The following is a 25,009-nucleotide window of genomic DNA, read 5'->3' as shown; positions in this document are numbered from 1 at the left end:
TTCTAATAATGTATTAGTAGTACATGTTTAAATTAACATTAACTAAGATTAATAATAAATGCTTTAGAAATATTTTTCATTGTTAGTTCATGTTAACAAATGTAACCTTATTGTAAAGTGTCACCTAAATTTTTCTGGTCATTTTATTAGCTAATTGTTTGCAAGCTGATTGTAAACAAAACTTCTCAATAAGGCACATCATAATTCATTCAAATATGTTTCATTAATTGTATTTGTAGTCTCAGAGACCACAGATAGCCTATCAAACGTTGCTGTGACAAAAACACAATGAAAACAAATCCAGCTTGGTGCCTTTTTGTTGAGGTCAAACTGAACCAATATTCAGGGATCCCACAGTGATACCCCCTCCCTCCACAAATATCAGTTTAAAGTAAACGTCCTGGACCTGCGAATATCATGGAAATGAGTAAAATCATAAGAAGTCATGCAAAAGTCATGAAATATCTATAGGGAATTTAAATGTTTATACATTTGCGCAGCTTTGAAATATTTAATCAGCTGGTTGTAGCTGTTTGTAGAGTAAAACTTGCTTCAAGCCTCCATGATAACATCCGTTTGCTTGCTGAGGATCTTATTGGAGACATTTGTTGGCCTACTTGAATAGCCTAATTGTAATAAATAAAAATTAATAATGAATTAATAATAAAATACATTTGATGGTATTTAAAAGAGAGAAGTCATTGTTTTAAGTAACTTTTATGTAAATAAAAATATATTTTATTTTTAGTATATTAGTATATAATCATATTAGTAGTGTTTTTTTTTGTATTTACTGTACATAGAAAAGTTACCCTATTCACCAGAACCAAATGTCTGGAGAGTGGATCAGGGTTATTTCAAATTACCGCAAGCGTCTTTCACTAGTCTAAATCTTAGGTCATTGTCATTTTCCCAAGTGTTGATCCTGGAACAACATTCCCATCCGAAAATTTAGCCCTAACCTTATCCCTTCCCTACTTATCCCTAAAATCAGAGGGCAAGGATAGGTGAATAACACTGATGTAGAAGCACCTAACCCTTGTTGTAAGCCTTAACTTGACATTAACTGTAAACTTGTCCCTTAAATCTGATTGGAGGATTAGAATGTTGTTCCAGGATCGGCAAAGACGGCGATTCAGGAACATGTTGCACTTGGTGAAATCATGCTCACCCTAGATCTTATCATATCCATCAGAGCAATACAATTGAGTGGGAATGTTTGGACGCGCTCCAGCTCCACCCCTCATCCATGTGGCTCTGCTGGGAGGCAGATCTGTAGACTTGCCTGTGCTGATGATGTAGCACTGCTTCATTTACAGGTGTTACCCAACACCTTTTATATTTAGATACAAGCGTGTTAAGAAAACAAGAGTTTGTCTGTGTAATTCTCCATATGTAAGCATAGAATCTTACCCTGAACAAAATAAAGTGGTCTTGTTGAATATAAGCGCTGAGTTATGCAAACAAACCCTGCAGGTTGCTCCATATTTAGTCTATTTAACTAGGTACTCCTGACCCCAGTCCTCCTCAGCTGCCTTTTAATTGGCTTCACTGGGCCTAAAATGCTGCAATATTTCTCGAAATTGACTGCTTATTTGAGTGTCGAGAGTGATGCAATTTACAGTAAGTTGCTGGCAAAAATGGACCACGGCTTCAGATGCAGCACTGAGCAGAGGCTGCATGGGGCACGCGTAACTTCAGGGGATGCGTTTCACGTTTACTGCGTTTTTATGGAGGTTTTGTACAAACAAGGGGACCGGCTGCACCACAAAGGCAGATGGGATGAGCTCTCCCACCTCGTATGCACCACATCGGCCCGTGTGCCCTCTCAGTCTTTTCGGGTTGATCGGGTTGATCGGGCTGCCTTGTTTACAGTGTGTTATAGAAGGGCTGACGCCAGCCTCCCTCGGGAGGGAACAAGGGTTAATTGCTGTTAAAGTGTTGGTCTCGTTCCTCTTTCTGGCCCTGACGCTCCATTAGAGCTGACACTAATGAGGCAGTGCAGAGAGGACACCCCGGAGTCGAGGGACAACACCACCGGCTGGGGGAGGGAGCCATGATGGAGAGACTTTACTTAGCTGAGAGAGAGAGAGAGAGAGCCAGCACATACTAAGTCATAGATCAAGAGTGTGTGTTGTTCAGTGTTGTTGAGGATGCATGTAGGCTTGGCTTCCCTTAATTGGTGGCTTACCCTCTGCATATGTTGTTTGTTTGTCATTAAGTATTCACAGGGGACACAATCGCTGGTCATCCCTCATACTTGGTCTATGCAGCCAATGGCATTCGCTTGGTTATTTTACCGCATTATTGACTGTAATTTACAAATGTCAAAATATGGATTTTCAATGCCCTAATCATATAATGAAATTGCCTAAATATGAAAAAAGTGCTTTATAAATAATTGATCTTTGATTAATGAGCTCAGCAAAAGATATGTGGCTGCAATCATTTGTAAAAAATATATTTAAAATATACAATTATTTTATTTTAATTGATTGATTTGTCAGTAAGTACTGTATAGAATTATGTAAATTATATAAAAATATAATAAAACTAAAATCATTTTATTTGATCAAATTATTAATTAAAAATAATAATATATATATTTGAACTTTTTGTCATTTTATTTTTATTTAAATATTAATTTTCTGTGCATTTAATTAATGATATCATTATATAACAAAAATATATATCCTCTATATTTTATATTAATTTTATATTATTTATCAAGTTATTAATTAATAAAAATACTTACATAAGCAAACTCAATTAAACATAAAAGGCTGAAATAATTTAATAAAATAATTTTTTTTTTTTTCAGTCAAATAACAGACATTTTTTTCCCATAATATTAAAATATTGTGCATGGTCTCGTGAGCTAAGTGTATCATTGTCACATCACTTATATCTACTTTATACACATTTCCAAAGCATCACACTGCCTCCGCCGGCTTGCCTTCTTCCCAAAGTGCATCCTGGTGCCATGTGTTCCCCAGGTAAGTATACACACACACCTGGCCATCCACTCGATGTAAAAGAAAACGTGATTCTTCAGACCAGGCCACCTTCTTCCATTGCTCCGTGGTCCAGTTCTGATGCTCACATGCCCACTGTTGGCGCTTTCGTCGGTAGGCAGGGGTCAGCATGGGCACCCTGACTGGTCTGCGGCTATGCAGCCCCATATGCAACAAACTGTGATGCACTGTGTATTCTGACATATTTCTATCAGAACCAGCATTTCTTGAGCAATTTGAGCCACAGTAACTCTTCTGTTTGATTGGACCAAACGGGCCAGCCTTCGTTCCCCACATGCATCAATGAGCCTTGGCTGCCCATGACCCTGTTGCCGGTTCACCGCTGTTCCTTCCTTGGACCACTTTTAATAGATACTGACCACTTCAGACCCGGAACACCCCACACAAGCTGCAGTCTTGGAGATGCTCTGAAAATCACGCCTTGCCATCACAATTTGGCCCTTGTCAAACTCACTCAAATCCTTACACTTGTCTATTTTTCCCATTCTTGCACATCAACTTTGAGGACAAAATGTTCACTTGCTGCCTAATATATCCCACCCACTAACAGGTGCCATGATGAAGAGATAATCAGTGTTATTCACTTCACCTGTCATAATGTTGTGCCTGATCGGTGTATACTGTATATATGTGTGTGTGTGTGTGTGTGTGTGTGTGTGTGTGTGTGTGTGTAATATATATATATATATATGTATGTATGTATGTATGTTTATTGATTGATGGATGGTTATGGATTTAAGCTGATGATAAATGCCAATTATTTATACCTTTCATTTAATAGGGATTTTCTGTTTTACAGGTAGTAACACTGATCATGAGTTTTGCTCCGAGTCCGTTCGCCCCCATGGGGAGCCGCAACATACAGGAGCAGCGGGACCGCTGGGAGAGAAAGAGGAGCCGCACAACCCGTGAGCTAGTCCAGAGCGAACAAAGATACTGTGAACAGCTGGATCTAGTCGTCACGGTTAGTCTCTCTACAGGCCCAACATTACACACACGCCCATGGGCTGAAATAGTCTATCTTTTATCGAGCAATACACTGATGGAGAAACACTTGTCAGGGTTGGATTTGGTCATCCTGGAGAGCAGAAACCGAGTAATGTGTTTGTTGCAATGTGTTGAACATTAGAATATCCTAATTAATACAAATCTGAAATTCTAATTATCTTGAAGAGCTTTATTCACAGTTTCTACAGCACAAGGTTTTCTATTAATCGAGTGGTCCTTGACACCATCGCAGGGCTATTCTTTTGAAATTCATGGTTTATAACCCGTTCAAGGCTTTTATTTTGCGGCTAATTGGTTTTACCTTTAAGATTGTTGAGATCTCAAAGCTTTTTCTGTGTGTATTATGTAGATTATATTGTGTGTAACCACAAATATACACTTGAGTCTCACTCAGGTTGTGTATAACATAATAATTGTCGTTTGAATTTGAAAAGCTAACATACTGAACTGGAACATCCGTCTCATTGTTTTCTAATGCTGCATTCTAATTAAACGGTCGAGCATCAAAACTTATTTTGAGAAACCGCACATTCTCCTTCACGTCGACTCCCGCCCCTAGCGAAGTTGTGTTAGATATGCGGCTCATATTAAGCCGTTGGAGGTAATTGAGATGTCATTGCTGCAAAATGCTTGGCTCTCCCCAGATTTGTTCTCGCTTTGTCTCAAGGGTATGCAACGAGAGGTGACACTCTCGGTAAGATGAAGAGTCATGTACGAGTGGCGTCTGAAAATTTAATTTTCTCTCCCTCCTGTCTCTTTCTTTTCTCCAGTACTTTGTGGAGATCTTGAAGGCCAAAGGAACCCTCAGGCAGGACATTAGAGAAAGCATCTTCAGTTCAATTAAATCCATTCATTTAATAAACCAGTAAGTATCCTTTAAATAATTAAGCGAATATTCGCGCTCAGGGGAGAGAGCCGGCTGAGGGTGGCTGGCTTTGATACCGTTTAAAAAGGACGAGAGGGTAGGGGAGTATTAATTGGGGTCTAACAGAAGAATCAAGTTTGAGAACTTGGAGATTGCCTGGTGTGCCTTATCTTATGTTATTCTCTTTAATTGGATTGCGAATCGATGCGGATGCTGGATTTAGGCTTACAGCTGCACTTTCTCCAGTGTATTTCACGTTATCCCGCCATGGTTGCCATCATCGGTGACGGCTGCCTGTTCGTAATGGCCGCCGTTTGTGTCTTCCAAGCCTTATGCGTTGATAAAAATAAGCTTTTGCAGGCGCTGATGTTTTAAACATGCATTTTTAATGAAAGCATCCATTATCATGCGTTCATTACTGACTCTCACAGTCTTTCCACCTGACTTCAACACTACTGTAGCAGATTCGCCAGTAATAGACATCAGGCTGCTCGATACAAGATTTAAAGTCAACATGAAACACCATTCGCAACCCATTTTGATTTTGCAATCTCTTCAGAACTTGAGTAGTGGATGGGTTAGAGGGTAATAGGGTTGTCACAATAGCAACATTTCAATAGTTTTAATGAACTTTTTTTTTTACTTATGCTCTTGACAAAGGCTTTTATTCAAAGTAGTTCAAGGCGGTTGTCTGTATTTTAGGATCAAACCCATAACCTTTTTCGATACCAAAAAAATGCTTTTAAATTAAGTCAAAATAATATTAAATGATATATTATTGATATAATTTAATATTAACAAATTAAATTAAAATATTTTGTAGCCTTTAGGTTTTTAAGTAATTAAACAATAATAGCCAAGAAATTATTAGGAACCGTTTTCAAAATTATTAAATTTTTTGGGATCAATATTCATTAGGGTGGCCATACGTCCAGATTTTGGCCGGACAGTCCGGATTTTAAGCCCCCTGTCCGGCGCAGCCTCAAGCTGGAGACTCATTTGTCTCATTTGTCTTGCGCTGAAAAGTTGCTAAAAAAACCCTGCTCCAGAATCTTTATTGGGAAGCAGCAGCATCGTGTCTAATGCCGTAAAATCTCTGGTCAAACAAATGATTAGCTGAAAGCGGTGTCAAATAAATATCTGATATATCATTGGTTAAAAACGTAAACAAGCCTCCACGACATGCTGGCTACGTCATATCATGTTAACATGCTGAAACGTCAGACCTCTTGTAATCCGGAATGGACAAAAGATCACGAATTTATATCAAAAAGCATTAGAGACGCTTTCAATGGATTTGGCACTTTGCCAGATTGTTTGTTTATTTATGTATTTATTTTATTTCCAGAAGTCCAGAAATGTTATGTGTTCAGGCACTGTGCACTTTGCAAGACAGGTTCATCTCAGTGGTCAGTTTTTGAAACAGACATCATCTTGTCTTGAATAAATGCAAATACTGTGAGCAAACATTTTTTTGCCTCTTACACATAGGCCTACTTCAAGATATATCGTAGATCAAATGTTCTGGCAATGAATAGAGTAGGGTATTTCAGAATCACTGTATCATGATACCATCGATATGATGGACAAAATTGTATTGTAGTTGCGAGTACACCAGAGTCCTATGCAATTATTCTTGCTTCACTAAATGCTGCAAAGTGTCCTCCTTTTTGGTGTTATGGAAATGGCCACCCTAATATTCATGGATTAATATTAACAACACAGACAACGGCAGGTCTGTTGGACTGCGTTTAGATCTAAAATTTTGATACAAATCCTTTTTTGCCCGAATCGTTTACGTTCTCTAGGACAAACCAACATGAATATCAAGAAATGCATTTGACTGTGAGTTGTTAATGTAAACTAAAACTGTAATTACTAAAGTGAAATAACATTAAACATTAAAACCGAATGGGAGTATTTAAAAAAAACGAATAAAAATTACAAAAGCATGTGAGAAAATTACTAAAATTGTAACTAAAAATTTAAATGAAATCTGAAATATTAAAAATAAAAGCAAATTCACACTATTAAATACTTAAATACTATAATAATTTAAATTAGTATTTCTCAACTGGTGGGTCACAACCCAAAAGGCTTCTGACACTCGCTTGTCACACAGAAGAAGAAGAGAGACAGTATTTACGTGCTTGCCAAAACCCATAAGACATATTATGTCTATGGCCAAAACCATTCACACACTTTTTGCCAACTGGCAAGCAGCATTAGCTGTTCATCTTCTTCTTAGTCTACTTACTACGTCTTCGTCGTATCAATGCGTGCTCGGCAAGACCGTTTTGTGCTTGAGCGCCACCAAGTCGTGTTTTACTGTCACTTCAGCAGCTCCAGGCACGTGAACAAAAGCGCCGATCTCATTGGTCGGACAGTTTTTAACGCGCCGCGTCAAAATAAAAAAAAGAACCTGAGGCGTTCCGTTTTGCGCGTTGGTGTGCACACTCGCATAAAAAAGAGCAGTCGGCATTGATCTTCCCATGCGGGCTGGGCAGACTAACAACAAATACATTTGCTAGGTTTAAATTCCTATAAATTTGGATTGTGGCTTAATTACCATGGGAAAATATGGGTCCTGTGGCCAAACCAGGTGAGAACTTGTAAGTGGCGTTAGCGCTTGCAAAGCATGAATACAAATACGTAATTTAAAAATAAGTTTTAATATAATTTCAAACTGGAGTACCAGTACATTTGACATGGGCAGGGGTCGTGAAGATTTTTGATATTTGTGACATCCACTGAAAAGTCATTTCCAAGTAGTAGATGTATAGTCTGAAATAACAGCAAGATTGTCAATTTTAAGAAAGTACATCGTCAACTTTATTTGATGATGACTATAATAGCGTCTTTATATTTCACCCGTGGTAAAGTGGTCATGGTAAGTTGTGAAGCCCAGCTGTGACCCTTCCGCATACACTCTGCTTGAGGGGCCTTTATGACAGCTTGAGCAAATGAAAAGCCTGCTTCTGCTGGAAACGCAGAAGATGAAATAATACATCAGAAAAACTGGCCCGAAGAGCAGTCGGCATTGATCTTCCCATGCGGGCTGGGCAGACTAACAACAAATTAACTCACAGGTGTCAAGAAGCCTGTTCTTGTTAATTTTATCCGAGGCTATCTATGGCACAGAGCTCTCGTGAAGCGTTTTGTGTTTTGATGTACCACATCTGAAAGCAACAAGCAAAAGCAGAAGCCCTCTCCTAATGTCCAATAGCCTGCGAGCGAACAAGCTTCCATTCTTTTATTAATGCCTGCATTGGAGAGATCATCGCTCCTTAGAGCAGGTGAACCGTGTTTGATATGTTTAACAACCTGATCAATCTCTGAGAATTTACCTGACAAGCTCGGAGAGATGTTTCCCAACAGGAGGAACATAGTGAAGGATATTTCATTAGCCTCGAATTGGCCGAAGTTCTCGCGAGTGTTACTGCCACGTGGTTTCGTTGTGTACATATTTCGAATTACCAAATGACTGGAAGGGGAACTACTGACTGCCTTTGAGGGCTTCACCCAGGCCCTGTTGATCGAGAATCATAAAATTGTCTGAATAATGAATCACCGTGGGTCCCCGAGGCTCCCATCAATGCCTGATTGACGGGCCTCTCTACAAACAGTGGCTGAATGAAGATGGAGGGCTGAATTTTAGAGCCCAATGTATTGGATAAATCGGTGCTTGGTTACCATATATCATCATTAGAATCGGTTATTGAAGTGCCGGGTGAAGCGTAATGGCAGTCTCTCAATTTAGATCTGTGAACAGACAGCAGTGGCTGACTGATTAAAACGAATAAAGTGCTCGCGTACTCCAAAACCACATCGTTATCAGGAAGCTTCTTCAGATGCATGTTGATATCTGCGCTGGCTGCTGAAGGTTATTTGAATCTTTAGCTGAAATCATCGCTTTATTTTATCTCGGACTAGTTGTAACTGAAAAACAGAGAACCAGGACAAGGTGAGCCGTAGATTGTTTGTTTTTTTTGTCATGCACAATATACACTTTATAGTATGAATTTTATAAACCATTGTAGATTTTTCTTTTAAAGAAATAGTTCAGACAAAAATTACAGTTCTGTCATTGTTTACTCACCTTCATGTCTTTCAAAACTTGTTTGACTTTCTTTATTCTGTGGAATGGAAAAGGAGATATTTAGCATGCTGTTCAAGCTACTCTTTTACAGTGAAAGTCAATGGTATAATAAATAACAACTTTTGGCCTGTTCCTCACAAACCTGTTGTACCACCATCCACTCAGGGCTTGACGCTTGCTTTTTTTCCCCAGAGGGCACCTGTGCTCCTAAGTTGAAAAATTTAGGAGGGCATTTAGAAACTTTAGGGGTGCAACTAACTATTTCTGCATATATATATATATATAAAACACGCTGTAACCTATTTACTGGTGGTATTTTAGTATCATTGAGATACTATATAGTTTTTGTTAATATTTTGAATTCAATTTAATTCAGCTTTCATTTTAATTTTAGTTAAAAGTTTTAGTAATTCTGTTGTTTTGTCATATTTTTTTTTTGTGCGTTTAAAAAAAAAATCATTTTTGTTTTCGTTTGGTACATCATAATGGAACTAAATAGCAGGTTAATTTCAAATAAATGAAAATAAGAAAACTTTTATGTCAGTTAACATTTATTTATTTCGAGTAAAGAGGTTTTTATGGTTTTAGTTTTTGTTAACTATAATAACACTGATACTTATAAAATCTTTATATTTAATAATATGCGTTAAATAATGTTCTTAGTCTTTTCTTCCTGTGACAGGGCATCCCAGACAGAAGCTACAATAGTTTACTTTAAATTAAATGGAAATTAAATTAAATTACACACAGTTTGTGTAACCAAATAATAATCGGGGTGGACATTTTTTTTATATATTTAAAAAAAAAAACATTTAATGAACAAGCACGAAATACACCGGGACTCTTATTTTGAAATGTCTTCGCTTTATTAATCCAGCTGCTCATTCAAATTCAGATGAGGGCGATAAAGTATGCGTTCTTACAATCGTATGCAACATATTACAATATAGACACCGTAAAGTAAACAATGTCATAATTGATCCGCATTAGATCATAATCAATCGCATAAATGTGCGCTATTCATTGATTGCGAACTGATCTCAAGCTGCCTGAAGCACTGTTGCGCAAACCTGTAGAACACACAACAGCGCTTCACGTTTCAAATCCTGAACGTGGCGCAGTTGTGCGATCTACAGGCCCGCGCATTTATTTAATTAAATCATAGCCTTTTGAAGTTTAATAATGACATTATTGGCAGTATCGCGATTTATGTTTTTTCATCCCCAAAATGTAAGATGCCTTAAATGATCATTTAAAGGTCCCGTTTTTCGTGTTTTTTTGAAGCTTTGATTGTGTTTACAGTGTGCAATATAACATGTGTTCATGTTTCGCGTGTAAAAAAACACAGTATTTTTCACACAATTTACTTATCTGTATACCGCTGTTTTCACTGTCCTCAAAACGGCTTGAAAGATTTCCCTGTTCTATGAAGTCCCTCCTTCAGAAATACGTAACGAGTTCTGATTGTGCCAGCGGTTCCCGTGTTGTGATTCGACAGCAGCTTAGGGCACGCAGAGCGCACGTTACCGGAAAGGTCACGCCTCTCACCATAACAGGGATGCATGCGCTCAATGATCTCTAAGTACAGCGTCCCTGGGAAAGCCAAACAAAGGTGATTTGACTCCGGGATGAAAATAACAGCGTCTCGACGACATGGCGACAAACAAACTATACGAACGCAACCGAACGCAACACTTCCTATTCTCCACGCGGGAGCAACAAGACCACGCCCCCTTTTTCTGTGTTCTTGTGGGCGGAGGTTAGTCGACATACTGCTCTACTGACGTAATTAAAGCAGGAAATACCAGGATGTAGTCCTAACCGGCCGTTCGCTGTAGGCTTTGAAAGGGAACTTCTGTTAAATAAAATATCTCGCTTGGCATTGAACTTTGAGCTTTATAATTTTACAGGTATTATAAATGCTCTAACAGCAACATTACACACTAACTAAAGTTTGAAAAATGGGATCACGAAGAACAGGACCTTTTAAGATTCTTGTTATGATATTACATTTAAGAAAACTGATCCGCAGGTTTTTTTTTTTCGAACACGTGCTCCAAAATACGTTTTACAGTTCGCACACAAATGCGAGTGAAATGGTCGCACTGTCGAGCCCTACCACTTCCATTGTATTGGAAAAGAGCAGCCTGAACATTTTTCAAAACTTCTCCTTTTGCACTAAATAGCAAAAATACTGGTTTGGAATGACATGAGTGGGATTTAAATACATTTTATAATGTTTTTTTTTTTTTTTTCATTTTTATGCATTTTTATTTTACGTTTCAAATAATTGTATTATATATATATATATATATATATATATATATATATATATATATATATATATATATATATATATATATATATATATATATATATATATATATATATATATATTTATTTATTTATTTATTTTTTTTTTTTTGAGTAATTATGTAACCTGAGGACAATGCAACCCAGTTTTCATAAAAACTTTCAAAACTGCATCAAAGGCGACGTTAATACAATGACATCTTAAGAAATATAAAAATGTCTGTCAGCTTTATTTAAGTATAAAAGAACAGGATGCGGTTGGTTTGAAGTTCATTCTTTGTACATTATATGATACTCTTGGGTCGGTAAAAACTTGAATACATTCTGGATTCATTAAACGCTGCTGAACAAGCAAGCAAACAAACAAACAAACAAACAAACACAACTTGAATATATTGTCATGCTGCTGCCATTCATCAGAATTATGCCTGTTTATCTGATGAGGGGAATAAGGCAATAGTGGGAACAACCCAATTATCCCAGAATGCACCGTAACAGTGATCACCAACTTGAAAGAGCTGTCACTTAAGTAGCACCGAATCAAAATAATTTGAGAGATAAATATTCTGAACAAGTGCATCTTGGGGGTTTCTTAATGACAGTAAATGTGGTGTGGAAATAGATCAAATGGTATCCGAAATGAAGGAAGTCACTATCGAGGGAAGGAGGGGGTCTCCCGACAAACTGAACAAGCTTTCGGGTCCTGTACGTATTTGTGTTTTTACGAGCGTTTGTGTTGCTGCTAACTATTCATTGATGATAATTAGTATTCCTCGGTTCTCGCTTCCCACAAATGAAGCCACATAGGCCCCCATTGTTTGGTTGGAGTCCGTGCCCGACCCAGATGTCGCAACCGCTAAGCATTAATGTAGATTAACGTGACGCAGGAAGAATGCTAATGTTATCTTTGTCATCTTCCTGACGGCTAGAGAATTTAATTGCCCTAAAAAAGAGCATAAAAATTGTAAGTCATAATTTCATATTTATCATAATAGCCTCTGGCTGTGAGGAGGAAAAAGGAAACACTATTTTTCCCGCCCTTTGCCCTCGTTAGAACTCTCTCGGCTGCTTTGGCATCTCCTGATTATGAACAGAGGCTACCTTGGCTTGCAACTTCATTAAAATCTATTTAAATCAACTTCAACCGCAAAATGCTCCTTCTTCCAGCATGTAAAAAACGTAAAGTCTCAGGGAACATCATTAGGGAGAGTGTGTGCGTGTATCCGCACCTGTATTTCTGTTTGGTCTAAGCGGTATGTATGTGTGATATCTACCTTGCCTAGTTTGGATAATAAGCTCCCTCACAAGTGTCAACACCCTCACCCTTGAATTATACCCATGTCACCCTAATGTGCCTGACAGCCAGAGCACCAACTCTTCCATTCCTCTTGAACACCTTGTTTTGTTCCTGGTTTCGCAATGGGTGCGTTCCTGCTACAAAGCACTGCACGCTTGCCCTTGGGCGCTAGCCCCAGCACCCTTGTCTCAAATAAGTATGTCAGCCACAGGGAGGGGCCCTTGGATGACACCACACAAATCTGACTAAAAACACTTCCTTTCGCAAATACGTCTGCCTCTGAACTAACCCCCCTCATTATTTGTGACAAGAAGTGCCTTGATTTCCAAAACAGTATCAGGGTTATCATTGCGTTTGGAGTGCGATGGCAAGACTGCAGGGTAGGGTAACGTTGTTATTTTTTTATTGAGTTAACAGGACTTAATTGTTCATGTGACAATGTTTAAAGCATGTTTTTATATGCACTTGACAGGTGAAATAATTAGATTCATCTTTTAATTATTTGTTTTAATAATATATAAATATAATATATAATATTAAACACAGACGCACATATATACCGATCAGGCCTAACATTATGACCACCGTCCTAATATTGTTTTGGTCTTCATTTTGCTGCCAAAACAGCCCTGACCCGCTCCACTAGACCCTGAAGGTGTGCTGTGGTATCTGGCACAAGATGTTAGCAGCAGATCCTTTAAGTCCTGTAAGTTGCGAGGTGGGGCCTCCATGGATCAGACTTTTTTGTTCAGCACATCCCGCAGATGCTCGATTGGATTGAGATCTGGGGGATTTGTAGGCCAAGTCAACACCTCATACTCGTTGTGCTCCTCAAACCATTCCTGAACCATTTTTGCTTTGTGGCAGGGCACATTATCCTGCTGAAAGAGGACACAGCCACCACGGAATACCGTTTCCATGAAAGAAACGTCTCGGTTACGGATGTAACCCTCGTTCCCTGAGGAGGGAACGGAGACGTAACGTTAGTGACTAACGAATGGGGGTTTCGCTTAGAAGCCTATCATCTTCGAGCTTAGAGAAAATGCCCAATGGCGTGCCAATGCCATGGGGCATGCGGAATTTGCATACGTAACTCCGCCTCACCGCGTGAGTATATAAGGAAGTACGTGGCAATATCGCATTATGTTACCTGCTTGAGGAGCCAAGACTGAACTCCTGCGTTCCAGGTAGCACAGCTGATGTGGCAACGGGACGTTACGTCTCCGTTCCCTCCTCAGGGAACGAGGGTTACATCTGTAACCGAGACGTTCCCTTTCATTCAGTCACTACGACGTAACGTTAGTGACTAACGAATGGGGGTCCCAATATAATCCCGCCACTCAGCTGTCTTCCAGTGCCCTGCGTAAGTGTGAGTACCCTGTCGTAAGACTAGTACGGACGAAGGACTCCCACTTATCACAGGATTACCAAGGTACACTGGGAAGCATATCCCGGTGAGGGAATGCCAAGGATGCCTACCCGTGGGGAGGACTTAAGAGTAGGGTTGAGTATCGTTTGGGGTTTTTTCGATTCCGGTGCCAAACCGATACTTTTAAAACGGTTCCGGTGCCTAAACGGTGCCTGAACCGATACTTTTTTTTTTTTAAAGGCCACCAAACGAGGTGGATGACATTAAATGGCTTTTTATTTATTTATTTATTTATTTATTATTTAAATTGAACCATTTATTAAAAGTTTAATGTATACTTAAATGTATGAATATAAATAAATACAAAACACAATTTACTCATTTACAAATTATAATTGACATATTTACAAATTCACAGTAAAACCAAAGCCACCTAACCCAACTACAACAAGCCTAATATAACTCTAAATAACAGCTACAGTAATAACAGCAGTAGTCTGTATTCTTGCTCTGCTACAAACCAGCTTCGAGCTTCAGCTTTATTTTGAAATATGATCATATTCTCTGGCTAAATATTTTTGAACGCATCGCCTTAATGTTTCCATGGTGACGCGTCGTGTTTCTCACATGACACAGCAGCCGCAATAGCGCTGACAGCTCAGCTGTATCGGGTTTATTTCGTTTTTTCTTTTTATTCAAAATATTCACAAACTTCTTAAAGGGTTAGTTCACCCAAAAATGAAAATTCTGTCATTAATTACTCACCCTCATGTCGTTGGACACCCGTAAGACCTCCGTTCATATTCGGAACACAAATGAAGATATTTTAGTTGAAAGCTGATGCTGAGAAAGGCTTCACACAGGCCTCCATTGGCATTCAGTTCATTGACACTTCCAAGATCCATGAAAGGCACTTAAAACGTCGTTACAAAGTCTATCTCACCACAGTGGCTCTACAATAATCATACAATGCGACGACAATAGTTTTTGTGCGCAAAAAAAAATCAAAATAACACCTTTATCCAACTTGTTCTCGACTTCCGTGTGCGCCTCCACGACGCATGCGCGAGAATATGACGCAGATCCGGCGTTCGGACATATGACCCAGAAGCGATTTGTTTACGAGCAGAGGAAGACGCGCGTATCTCAGCTGTTGGATTCTACATTGATCGTGCTTTAGGTCTCGGCGTAGTGCTCAAAATGGGGTTAGAGTGTGCATTTCATGGAATCCCGAGCCCCGGCGCTACGTCATATTCTCGCGCATGCGTCGTGGAGACACACGCGGAAGGCAATAACAAGCTGGATAAAGGTGTTCTTTTGATTTTTTTTTGCGCACAAAAACTATTGTCGTCGCATTGTATGATTATTGTAGAGCCACTGTGGTGAGATAGACTTTGTAACGACGTTTTAAGTGCCTTTCATGGATCTTGGAAGTGTCAATGTACTGAATGCCAATGGAGGCCTGTCTGAAGCCTTTCAGAGCCATCAGCTTTCAACTAAAATATCTTCATTTGTGTTCCGAATATGAACGGAGGTCTTACGGGTGTCCAACGACATGAGGGTGAGTAATTAATGACAGAATTTTCATTTTTGGGTGAACTAACCCTTTAACTGTCTCACGAACTATCTGATGTTCAAATGTGTGAGTGAATGTGTGTTAGTTGATCTATAAAGCGCAATGGGCGGCGCCATGTTAGTTTGCGCCTCAGAATCGGATCTGTCGGATTTACAACACTTGAGTTCATTCTCGTCTCACGAAATACATGAAAGTAAGTGACCAGTGAACTGGAAGAAGAATAGAGTAAACGCTATAGTTACTATATAATGTGCATGTATCTGATGTGAATAAAATACGTAACGTTAGTCAAATTATAACCGTCTGAAAGGATTGTCATTGCCGCTTTCATAGACATCAGTGTGTGTTTTTTGCTAGTAACGTTACTTATGAACATTTAAATGTCTGAAACCTGAAATAAACATGATGTCGTTGAAAACACTGAATAGTTGTCATGAGTTGTGATGTGACCAGCGCTGAGCGTCTGTCTCTGGCTCAGCCAAAGCGCGAAAGCACGTTTGAATTTTGGCACCGAAATGAGGAACCGAAATCTGCGTTCTGATTCGGTCCGGTACATACCGGTTATATAAGTACCGGTGCCATATTGGAACCGGATTTCGGTACCCAACCCTACTTAAGAGACACATATGACCCGGCTAGGGGCTGCATATGGAGATCTCTAGGGTACCAGCCGAAGGTGGATTTTTAACCCTATGGGTGGCGGGGGACACGCCAAGGGAAGAAACCCGCTCACTGCGGAGACTTACGGTGAAATACTCGTGTGGGGGTCGCCGGAGGGGAACCATGCACACGGGGAACCTGGCCGGAGACGAGGGTCTGGGCTCGCTAGAGGGCAGACACACAGGTATCGGCGTAAACAGTGCTGGAGGAGCTCAGGGCTCTCGGGGAGCTCACCTGAGGAGAATATCGCACGTATCCAGTCCGTGGAGTGGAGTGGCGAGCAAGCGAAGACACCTGAGCCTGGCCCCTACCGGCCCCTCGGGGGGGCGAGTACATAGTCAGACACTGGCTCCACTCGGAGATTGTAGAATCTGGCGAATGTGTTAGGTGTCGCCCAGCCTGCAGCTCTGCAGATGTCTGCTAGCGAGGCACCATGCGCTGGAGCCCAAGAGGAGGCCACACTCCGGGTGGAGTGTGCCCTCACACCAAGGGGACATGGTCGACCTTGCTGCTGGTAAGCCAAAACAATGGTGTCCACTATCCAGTGAGACAGCCTTTGCTTTGAGAGAGCACTTCCCTTCCGCTCTCCAACATAACAGACAAAGAGCTTGTCTGAGGTCCTGAAACACTGCGTCATGTCTACGTAGGCGCGGAGAGCGCGTACTGGACAGAGCAATGCTAAGGCTGGGTCTGCCTCCTCCAAAGGCAGCGCTTGCAGGTTCACCACCTGGTCCTTAAATGGAGTGGTGGGAACCTTGGGCACATATCCAGGCCGGGGTCTCAGGATCACGTGAGAGTTAGCCGGCCCGAACTCCAGGCACGCTTCGTCAACCGAAAATGCCTGCAGGTCCCCGACCCTCTTAACTGAGGCCAATGCGGTCAGCAGAGCCGTCTTCATAGACAGGAACTTAATATCAACCGACCGCAAAGGCTCAAAGGGAGGCCTCTGCAGAGCACTTAAAACTACTGCGAGGTCCCAAGAGGGTACGAGAGGAGAGCGAGGAGGATTCAGTCTCCTCGCCCCCCTCAGGAACCTGATGACCAGGTCGTGCTGACTTACCTTTTTGTTCTCCAAGAGATCGTGGTGGGCAGATATTGCGGACACATATACTTTGAGGGTGGAGGGAGACAGCCTTCGCTCCAACCCCTCTTGGAGAAACTCAAGCACGGACCCGAGCGGGCATTTCCAGGGCTCTTCTTGGCAGGAAGAGCACCAGGTGACGAAGAGGTTCCACTTCAACGCATAGGCATGCCTAGTGGACCTAGTGGCCCTAGCGGAAGTGATGGTGGTGACCACCGTAGGTGGCAGGCCACTCAAACCTGCCACGTCCCGTCCAGGAGCAACACGTGGAGGTTCCACAGGTCGGGACGCGGGTGCCATAGGGTGCCCCGTCTCTGAGTAAGGATGGTCCGGTCTCAGAGGAATAGGCCAGGGAGGGGCTGTCGCAAGGAGTTTGAGTTCGGGGAACCAGGTCCAGCCGTGCCAGTACGGGGCGACCAAAAGGACCTGCTCCTTGTCCTCCCTGATCTTGCACAGGAGCTGTGCGAGTAGGCTCACTGGGGGGAACGCATATTTGTGTAGGCCCCGCGGCCAGCTGTGCGCCAGTGCATCCGTGCCGAGCGTGCCCTCGGTCAGGGAATAGAACAGGCTGCAGTGGGAAGAGTCGTGGGAGGCAAACAGATCTACCTGTGCGTCGCCGAACTGTTCCCAAATCAGCTGGACCGTCTGGGGATGGAGTCTCCATTCTCCCGGGAGAGGCTGAAACCGCGAGAGCTCGTCGGCTGCGTGGTTCAGGACCCCTGGAATATGGACAGCACGAAGGGACCTCAGGCGCTTCTGACTCCATAAAACGAGATGGCGGGCGAGTTGAGACATACGGCGGGAGCGTAGACCGCCCTGGTGGTTGATGTATGCTACTACGGCCGTGTTGTCTGTCCGGACAAGCACATGTTGACCCTTCAGCAACGCTCGGAAGCGGTGCAGGGCGAACCGTACTGCCAGCAACTCGAGGCAATTGACATGCAGGAGGCGCTGGGGTCCTGTCCAGGAGCCCGTGGCTGCTTGTCCATTGCACATGGCACCCCAGCCCATGGCAGAGGCATCCGTCGATACGACAACATGCCTGGAAGCTCATTCTAAGGGCACACCGGCCCGTAGAAAACTGAGGTTCGACCACGGGGTGAGCGTCTGTAAGCAGGCCCGAGTCACTTGGATCCGGAGCATGCCAGACTGCCATGCCCATCTCGGGACTCGATCGCGAAGCCAGTGCTGAAGCGGTCTCACATGAAGCAATCCGAGCGGCGTTACCGCGGCTGCAGATGCCATATGCCCCAGGAGCCTCTGAAATAGTTTCAGTGGGACCACACTCTTGCTCTCGATTTGACGGAGGCAAGTCAGCAGAGACTGCGCGCGCTCGCTCGTAAGCTGCGCGCACATGGCGACCGAGTCGATCTCAATACAGAGAAAAGAGATCCTCTGCACGGGGCAAAGTTTGCTCTTCTCCCAGTTGACCCGGAAGCCCAGACGGGCTAAGTGGTGGAGAACCAGATCTCTGTGTCCGCAAACCTGCTCTCGAGAGTGGCCCAGTATGAGCCAGTCGTCGAGGTAGTTCAGGATGCGGACCCCGTGCTGCCGAGGGGGCGCAAGGGCTGCCTCGGTAATCTTCGCCAAGACGCGAGGGGACAGAGATAGCCCGAATGGGAGGACCGCGCACTGATATGCCCGCCCCTCGAAGCAAACCGTAGGAACGGTCTGTGTCGAGGAAGGATGGAGACATGAAAGTAGGCGTCCTTCAGGCCGATCGCTGCAAACCAATCGTGAGGACGAACGCATTCGAAAAGGCGTTTCGCAGTCAACATCTTGAACGGAAGCCGGTGAAGGGATCGGTTCAAGATGCGGTTCATGAAGGTCCAGGATTGGCCATAACCCACCGGTTTTCTTGGGTACAATGAAGTAGGGGCTGTAGAACCGCGACTTCATTTCGGCTGGAGGGACAGGCTCGATCGCACCCTTCGCCAGCAGGGTGGCAATCTCCGCATGCATGACGGGGGCATGGGCCCCGGTCACGGTATAGCGGACTCCCCTGTAGCGGGGAGGAGCCTGTGCGAACTGAATTGCGTAGCCGCGCCTGACGGTCCGCGCGACCCAGTGGGACAGCCCCGGAAGCTGAAGCCATGCTTCCAGAGACTGCACCAACGGGGTCATACGGACGGCAGACATACCCAGGGTGGGGCAGCGAGGCAGCGTTACCGGCCCGGACAGGGGAGGCTGTTGGGCGTCCCGGGGTCGGGGCACGGTTAACGGCTGCGTCCTGACAGAGGAGACCAGGGAAGGACGCACGTTCCACTGGGGTCTGCTCTGCCAGGAGGCTGGCGACAGAGAGGGATGCGAGTGGCGGGACCCGTGGGTGGCGCACACCGTCATCACCGGTCTCTGGGTCCTCAGAGACAGGAACATGAGTTCTTCCCAAGCGCTGCTAGCTCGGGGGCCAGCAGCGGAAGGATTTTCCCCCGGCCCTCCACTGGGGGAAGGAAAGGCCCTGCTACCATCCCCTGGGTAGAACTGGAACCCATCTCTGAGTTGTCTACCTCCAGCCTGGCGTTTAACCAGTCTGGGGAGCGGACTGGGCGACATCCTCAACCACCTCCACGGCGCGGCTCAGGTGAAGGCTGCTGCTGGGGCCGGGTGGGAAGAGGGAGGGCGCCCTCGGCGGCGAGCGGACTGAGGCGACTGAGCCGGCGGCTGGTGCAGCAGCTGGCCGCCGGGGCAGTACGTGTTACAGCCTCAGTCTGCTCTGGGGTGGCCGAGAACCGTTGGGCGCAGTTCTCAGCCGCACCGCCGAAGAGGCCAGCCTGGGATATGGGTGAGTTGAGGAGGCGGGCCCGCTCAATGTCCTCCACATCACCAGGTAAGGCCAGGTGTTCTCCCGGACCACAGCTGTGGACATCGCCCAACCCAGGGAGCGTGTGGCCACCTTCACCGCCCGGGGGCGGGATCAGTTGCGGCACGCAGCTCAATGAAGAGCCCTGGGTCGGCTCCACCCTTGTGCATGTGCAAAGGGGCGGCGGCCTGCCCGTAGCTCTGCAGGACCACGCCACCGAAGTAGACGAGCCCACAGGCTTTGGGAGGGTGCTTAGGACAGCCACACCACGCCACGTCAAAGCCCTCTGTGGACACCGTAGTGCGCAACAGAGAGTTCAACAGTGGGGGGGAGGGGGCCCCAGTGTACCCTAGGCCGCGGCCCCATCAAGGGCAGAGAAGGCGGAGGAGGCCACCAAACGGTCGCGGGAAGCACGGGGACTTCCGGGACCGCGTGATCTCCTCATGCACCCCGGGAGCGAAAGGCATTGGGGGCGGGGCCCAACAGCTGTCGGGTGCCGCCCCCAAAAACCAATCGCGCAACCACGAGCACCCGCTCAACTGGGCGGAGTTCCACACCAGCGCGAGACTCGCGGCTGCCCGAGATAACATGGCTGTCAACTTTAGGTCGGATCAGGCAGTGCTGACACACCCGGAGGCGGAGCACAACCTAATCGTCATCCCCAAAGGACTCCAGCCCACCTTGGGATGCGACGATCGACATCTCACTGCTATCCGGAGCGTGAACTGAACGAACGGGGCGTCAGAGACGGGATTTTTTTTTTCAGTCCAACACTCGCGGGAAGCGATGTGTAAGAGGGGGGTGTGGCCCGAGGAATAAACGTCGGGGTTCTTAATACCACAGCACCGCCCTCAGGTCACCCTGGCCACCAGCCAAAGTACCATCTCACTCGGGGACGGTAGATTGGGGTGTGGCAGAGGGGACTCTCTCTCCTCACGGAGATCATTGAGTCTCGACCGCGGCATCGCGATGGTCACGTTCCCGCAATGGAAACGTGACACATCCGCAAACACTGCCCGAACGTGCTGAAGCCCAAACACGCTCGAGCAGTGAATGCGCCCATAGACAGCAGTGGAAATCGATCGCACCCGGAAGTGCACGGGCGAGCCGTCTTGAAAAAGACGTGCCACGCGCAAGCTCTTTTTGTGAGAGGAAAGCCTCGCAGTCAATGCCAAAGCGCCCAGGGAAACACACACCAGCTGTCAAACTGACCACTGCGCAGATCAGCAGGCAGGAAGTATGCGATCACTGGAACGCGCCGTTACACCAACACCGACTGGAAAGCTGCTCGTCTCGAAGAAGCTGACAGAGTCTCAGAAGGCTGTAGGAGTGAAGAGGTAGGTTCTCTTGGCTCCGAAAGCAGAAACATAATGCGATATTGCCACGTACTTCCTTATATACTCACGCGGTGAAGCAGAGTTACGTATGCAAATTCCGCATGCCCCATGGCATTGGCACGCCATTGGGCGTTTTCTCTAAGCTCGAAGATGATAGGCTTCTAAGCGAAACCCCCATTCGTTAGTCACTAACGTTACGTCGTAGTGACTGAACGAAAGGGAACATGGTCTGCAACAATGCTTAGGTAGGTGGTACGTGTCAAAGTAACATCCACATGGATGGAGGACCCAAGGTTTCCCAGTAGAACATTGCCCAAAGCATCACACTGCCTCCGCCGGCTTTCCTTCTTCCCATAGTGCATCCTGGTGCCATGTGTTCCCCAGGTAAGCGACGCACACTCACCCGGCCATCCATGTGATGTAGAACAAAACGTGATTCATCAGACCAGGCCACCTTCTTCCATTGCTCCGTGGTCCAGTTCTGATGCTCACATGCCCACTGTTGGTGCTTTCGGTGGAAGACAGGGGTCAGCATGGGCACCCTGACTGGTCTGCAGCTATGCAGCCCCATAATCAACACACTGTGATGCACTGTGTATTCTGACACCTTTCAATCAGAACCAGCAATTTGAGCTACAGTGGCACGTCTGTTTGATTGCTCCCCACGTGCATCAATGAGCCATGACCCTGTCGCCGGTTCACCACTGTTCCTTCCTTGGACCACTTTTGATAGATACTGACCACTGCAGACCAGAACACCCCACACGAGCTGCAGTTTTGGAGATGCTCTGACCCAGTCGTCTAGCCATCACATTTTGACCCTTGTCAAACCCGGTCAAATCCTTACGCTTGCCCATTTTTCCTGCTTCTAACACATCAACTTTGAGGACAAAATGTCCACTTGTGTTATTCACTTGACCTGTCATAGTGTTATGCCTGATCAGTGTATATACACTGCTGTCTCTATACTTTTTTGGAAGAAATTAATACTTTTATTCAGCGGATGCATTCAACTGATCAAAAGAGACAGTAAAGACCTTTATAGTATATTAAATTAAGTATATAAAAAAAAAGATATTTCAACTAAATTGTTATTTCTATTAATCAAAGAATCCTGAAAAAATGTGTATCATGGTGTCCACAAAAATATTAAGCAACACAACTGTTTTCAAAATTGATAATAATAAGTGTGTCTTAAGCAGCGCATTAGCTCATTAGATCATGTGACATGGAAGACTAGAGTAATGATGTTGAAAATTCAGCTTTGCATCACAGGAATAAATTAAATTTTAAAATATATTATAATACAAAAAACAGTTCTTTGAAATTGTAATAATATTTTACAATATTACTGTTTTTACTGTATTTTTGATCAAATAAATGTGGTCTTGTGAGCATAAGATATACATTTAATTTAAAGCATCTTTTGAGGTATGCAAAATTCAATGACATCTTATTAAATTATGCCAATCATATTTTCACTTCTTTTTTGGTTTTAACAGGACCCTACTTGCTCATATAGAACTGGGGAGGTTTGGCATCGGGTTTGAGGAGTTCTGCACTCACCTGCAGTTGTACAATACTTACGTTGACAACATCGAGACTGCTAAAAAAGTCCTCATGGTAAGTTCACTGTTTAGACCTGAACCTCTTTACACTTCTGTTCACATGCTCAGCATGTGGCTTTGACAACCGTACTCACAAATGTGACTCTTTGTGTTATACGGCCTTGACTAATGCCTGTGTGAACGCGGCCATAGATACACAGAATATTACGTTTCACTGACTGTGTAATTTTCCTCCTATTTTGATTGTGCAATGCTCTTTGAAGGTAGTCTAATCATTTTTCCACCTGCTATGAAAGTTACTAAATCGAACGGTCGTAGGTATTGGCTTTTACCTGGATAGAGGTCATCTCCTTACACAAAAGCCGGTGGCTATGTCTATCAATATGAAATCATGAATATGTATTCATTATAGATCTATGGTAATGCATAGGATTGACAGTATGTCATGCTCCACTTCTAATTAGTCCAAACCTATTAAGTCTTGTACAACTGCTCATCTTTGGCACGTTTTTCCGCTGTACCATAATGTTCGGCTCAACCTTGTGGGGGGAGAAAAAAAGAAGAGAAGACACAATGTCGGGTCAGTAACTCAAAGATCACCATTCAAAATGATTGACGTTTGGAACGGTTGAAAAAAAATGGAGTCACCTACCTGATTAAGGCTTTAGGATGACACTCTGTGCAAACAGATCTCTCCCAGGCAAAGCCCAGCGGTACCATTAGGTCCAACACCACCATCTCATTACGCCTGACTTAAGTGGGCAGTCTCCATCAGTCGGCTGGAAAAAAGTGCAATGGGGAATCTCTCTCTTTGCTAATTAGCTCCTCCCTCGGCAAGGCACCTGTACCCAAGTGTGGGGATGACTGATTCCTTGTTAGACCAAATCAGTTAGCAGTTAAAGAATCATTGGTGCGCCAGGCTATTGCTAACTTCTGTATTCGGTGTGCTTACGGTGAACTGATGGGGCATTTTTTTGTTCATACTATGCCAGTAATTGTGTCTGATACCGAATATATGTTCGCAGAAAGGTCGTTTCGAGTGTTAGCCCTGCAGCAAAGCTCCTCCAAGCCTCATCTAGCCACACGCTGCTTTTATTTAGCTGGGGGAAGCTTGGAGCCTCACAGATATTAATGTCTTAATTAAGAGGAGGAATACGTCTGTGGCCAGTTGACCGATTCCCATTGATTGTAGACTGAGCTGTTTAAGTTAGCATCGATTAGTCCGCCAGGCCTACATGGATGTAATTGCTGGAACATGGGCATGGAACATGGAACATGTTCACTGCGTCACATGACTTAAACATGGCTGGTCTGTCCTTCAAGATCCACCATTCTTGAAAAATGATGATCTAAACCAGGGGTTCTCAATGTTTTTCAAGCCAAGGAGCCTTTTACATTCCCAAATAGTTTATTTTAAAATTCATTTTTCAGTCCCATTTTTAGCCTATTAATAACTATATAATAATTTGATCTTTTTAAAGGTTTTTTTTTTTTTTTTTTTTTTTTTTAAGGGATATATGATATTATGGAAGTTTGTTTCCGCCACTTAATAAAAAATAGAAAAGGTAATTGCGACACTTTCTCAAAATTCTGACTTTGCGTGAGTTTTAAACTAAAGTCAGAATTGTGATCTATAAACATCCAGAATTGGACTTTATAACTTGCAATTGCGAGTTTATATCTCACAATTGTAAGAAGTCAGAATTGCAAGTTTTAAAGTCAGAATTGCGAGATATAAACTTGGAGTTGCGAAAAAAAGTCTGAATTCTAACTTTATATCTCACAATTCTGACTTTATTATAACATGCAATTCTGAGAAAAAAAGTCAGCATTGTGAAATAAAAAGTCGCAATTATCTTTTAAATTGTTTTATTCAGTGGCGGAAACAAGCTTCCATATGATATACTATACATGTTCGTGACTGGAATTAGACAGTTAATTTACTGGTGATACTGGATTTTTGCCTTATTTACACTACCTTCCAAAAGTTTATGTCGGTAT

The 25,009-nt window shown here is 43.6% G+C and overlaps 1 protein-coding gene across 1 annotated transcript in view; it reads left to right on the top strand.

The window, feature by feature from the left end:
- arhgef39 (Rho guanine nucleotide exchange factor (GEF) 39) overlaps positions 1–25,009 on the top strand; it is a 63,075-nt gene that overhangs the window by 792 nt on the left and 37,274 nt on the right. The window contains exons 2-4 of the mRNA XM_079816660.1: positions 3,835–3,999; positions 4,814–4,908; positions 22,943–23,063. Coding sequence (XP_079672786.1) covers positions 3,850–3,999; positions 4,814–4,908; positions 22,943–23,063 — 366 coding nt within the window. The 5' untranslated portion in view covers positions 3,835–3,849. The remainder of the gene's footprint in view (positions 1–3,834; positions 4,000–4,813; positions 4,909–22,942; positions 23,064–25,009) is intronic.

This window comes from Gobio gobio (genome assembly GCF_949357685.1).
Source record: "Gobio gobio genome assembly, chromosome: 5".
Lineage (NCBI taxonomy): Eukaryota > Metazoa > Chordata > Actinopteri > Cypriniformes > Gobionidae > Gobio > Gobio gobio.
Note: the sequence above shows the minus strand (reverse complement) of the source record. Positions and strands in the feature narration are given on the sequence as shown.